Raw genomic sequence first — 3,526 nt, forward strand, 5'->3', positions numbered from 1 at the left:
CTGGCAGTTTCTGAGGCGGTTTGCAGGATTATTTTCCCTTCAGTGTCAGTATCTGCTTTGTGTTCTAGATCACCATCACTGCACACGGTTCCACCTTCACCACTGAACTGTGTCACTGTAACCTCCGCAAAGTACACGGTGTTCCCTTCCCCGTCGCCCAACACATCTTTGCCCTGATCTCTCTTGCCTTTGTCCCATCCCTTATCCTTGATCATTACCGCATCACTGTGTCTATACATATCACTCCTTGCATCATATCTGTCCCATCCAGCACCATCACTGTCGCCACTGCCTATGTTTGTTTTGTCCACCGCGCGTTGATCAGCTGGTGGATATGGCACTGCCGGCAGAGTGCCCGACCCGGGGTGGCACCAACGTGGGTCTGTGTTGGCTACTGGCGATGTTCCTTGCATTGATAGCGAGACGTAACTGTCTCCAGGCATAGCAGCGCCCTCTGGGATCTCATCTGCACACGATTCTTCTGGCTCTCCCCACGTGTGAGTTACAATGTAATGGGTCTCCAGGTGCCCCGAGGAACACCCACACTCGCGCTCGTCATCGAAGCGGCATGCCCCACACACGCACTTTTCTGTGCCGTTTGCACTTTGGTATCTGCTGGAATCATCACACATGGCTTTGGCATCTGTCTCTGCCATCCTGTCCGTCGGCGAGAGGACGTCCGTCAGGGAGGCGGACGTCAGTATTTGCCTCATGACGCGGAGTTCGGCCTCCGAGGTGCACATGTTGGCCTCCGGCGAGCGAGTGTGTTCCTCTTGATCCTTTCGCTTCTCTTCGCCCTCGTCCTCGCACTCGTCGTCAAACATAACAGGCGAAGTGACAGAAGTTGCGCATCCGCTCTCGGGTCTCTCGTATCTTTTTATCACGTTATCGCATTCCTTTTCCTCATCCTCAGGTGCGTCTTCCGGGCTGGCAAGGTCGAAGTCATAATAGACGTCCGAGTCCTGCTCAGCCACGTTGGGCAATGCGGGCGGGGACGGGAGGCAGAGACGTAGGGAGGGCTCTGACGTCACCACGTGAATGGGGCGGAGGTTCGGGTCGTCCACCGGGTCCAACTGGGGGTCGTCCAGCGAGGCATGGCGGCACTCCATGGACGCATAGTGGTCCTCCGGGCCCGGCGTCACCAAGGACGTCTGCTCGAGGGCCACCGAGCCTCCTGACCCCACGCGAAGGCTTGTTTGCAGGCGGCGAGCGAGGCCCTCCGCCCGGGCCCGGCAGTTCATGGCGAGAAGAGAGGACAGACTGCATGGTAGAGGCCAACCGACCTCGGTAACCCCAGGTTTGGCCCCGCCCTTTATCTCAGCCGCCACGCCTTCTTGCATTGCGTCACCCATGTTGTCTCCCGCTGAGGATGACGTCACCGTATACTGCCACCAGCATCGCGATAGGCCTATGAGCGCGTAGGCGGCGGTCGTAGGGGCATCGCACCAGATGGCAACGGCGTTACAGCAGTGTGCAACGACGGAGGTAGACGGGGCACGCTCTCGCTCCTCCGGCTCTGGCTCCACCCTGCCAGACGATGGCCCCGCCCCCTCCGCTGGCGTCAGGCAGTACGTCACGTGCGCGCTCCCTTCCACCTGCGATAAATATAGCGTTGTTACGATTACCTGAGCCACCAGCCCTTACCCTGCCCCCGATGCCCGCCCGCCTAGCTTTGGTCACGGAAGAAAGGTCACGGACAAAGGTCAAAGCTGTAATGTGTAAAGTGCTGCTGGGTGAAAATGACAAAAAAAAAGTTCTTAGGGAAATGAAGTTATCTGCTGCAACTAATGACGTATTAGATATGATTGTGTGGCGTCTCGAAAGCGAGAATGGAAAATGAAAGAACCTCGATGATCATTACTGGAATCAATTGCCCCTCCTCAGCTTCCCATGGCATGGCCCTCCCTCGCCATACTCACCTGTTCACCTGCATCCTCCACCTCCACCTGGTGCCCCTGAACACCATGTAACACAGTCATCCCTCCTCCTCCTGCAGCACCTCCTGCAGGTCATGCTTTCACCCACACTAGTCTAGTGAGTAGAGATGGATGAGGATTTAGGACGTGAGAGAACGGCCGTGACAGAGACTGCGGTCTAGCTTGGCACCGCCTGCTCCTGGCGGGCGGGCGGCCACGGACGCTGTGCGTAGCAACGTTTGGTGACCTTGAGTCTGGCTTCGCCGGGACCGCATTCTCTGACCCGCGAGTTGACCTTTGCATTTATTCTGATGTCTTGCATAATATTATTTAATGAAGTATTCATATTTCTACGAAGACACCGATTTAAAGTGAATGGTTGCCAAGAATGTGATAAAGTGGGTAATTTAGTAAAAAGGGCAGTTTATTCCTGATTTGTTTATAAGACCATAGTGTAAACAATTAACACACAAACCACAGAATCTATAAAGAATAATGTGCTTAAAAAACAAGTGCTATATGTGTAGATGAATTAATACATACGTATTTTTACACGCGAGGTATGAAATAAAATTTACATGTATTAGTGTTATCAGGTAAGAAGAAATATCTTAATTGAGGAAACATGAAAAGTGAACCAAACATCTAACACGTATAAATGACGAAGTACCTGTAGTGAGACTTCGGCGACGCCCTCCGGTAACACGTGAGAAGCACCGCGTTCACATCCCTCCTTGCTTCTTCATCTCGGGATCTGAAACCAAGCAGAGGGTGTGAATTCCCTGACAGAAAAGAAATTAAGTTTTGCTTCATTTATACCATCTCTTTAAAAAAATGAATTAAAATGAGATAAATAAAAAAAGCATGATCACCAACTATGTAAAACGCAGCGGGTGCCGTCCTAAATGACCTTGAGGATTAATCAGCAAGGAAGTCTGTATATGGCCAAAGAGTAGCATGTTTCTTGCGTGTTTTCGTAACTTTCTTACACGCTATTTAGGAACATGTACATATTCCTAACATAAGTTCATGTAGTTCAATTAATAAACTATATTCATGAATGTAACAGGCTGTCTAATAACATCTAAACACATGGATCCAGCGCAGTGGCGTAACTGCTCGAGTTCACGCCCGGGAGGCAGACAAACGTTCAACGTGTCGCGGCGCACGTTCGCTTGCAGCCTAGATAAATGCTCTGACCCGCATGTGTGCCTGTCTGTTTACTACGTGTTTTCCTCTAACGCTCTCTCTCTCTCTCTCACTCTCTTTCTCACTCTCTCTCTCTCTCTCTCTCTCTCTCTCTCTCTCTCTCTCTCTCTCTCTCTCTCTCTCTCTCTCTCTCTCTCTCTCTCTCTCTCTCATTAGCCTTTCACACTTACACTCACTCTCACCCTCACATTCACAGTCTCACTCTCACTCTCGCTCTCGCTCTCGCTCTCGTTTTCGCTCTCGCTCTCGCTCTCATTCTCGTTCTCATTCTCGCTCTCATTCTCTCTCTCTCTCTCTCTCTCTCTCTCTCTCTCTCTTTCACTCACTCTCACAATCACTCTCACACTTGCACTCACTCTCACTCTCACACTCACACTCTCACTATCACTATCACTCTTCCT

General features: G+C 51.3%; 1 protein-coding gene across 2 annotated transcripts in view; it reads right to left on the reverse strand.

Annotated features, from left to right (window-relative positions):
* Nucleotides 1-2,647, reverse strand: part of LOC119572215 — a 24,296-nt gene extending 21,649 nt beyond the window's left edge. The window contains exons 1-3 of one of the 2 annotated variants that reach the window (XR_005228704.1): nt 2,587-2,647; nt 1,920-2,031; nt 1-1,595 (exon numbers count right to left, since the gene is read on the reverse strand). The exon at nt 1-1,595 is cut by the window's left edge and continues 970 nt beyond it. Coding sequence is in view for 1 of the 2 variants with exons in the window: in XM_037919190.1 (XP_037775118.1) it covers nt 1-1,595; nt 1,920-1,979 (1,655 nt within the window). In the remaining variant the exon portion in view is untranslated. The remainder of the gene's footprint in view (nt 1,596-1,919; nt 2,032-2,586) is intronic. The other variant, XM_037919190.1, reaches the window with a different exon arrangement.
* Nucleotides 2,648-3,526: the final 879 nt, after the last annotated feature.

This window comes from Penaeus monodon, chromosome 4, assembly GCF_015228065.2.
Source record: "Penaeus monodon isolate SGIC_2016 chromosome 4, NSTDA_Pmon_1, whole genome shotgun sequence".
Lineage (NCBI taxonomy): Eukaryota > Metazoa > Arthropoda > Malacostraca > Decapoda > Penaeidae > Penaeus > Penaeus monodon.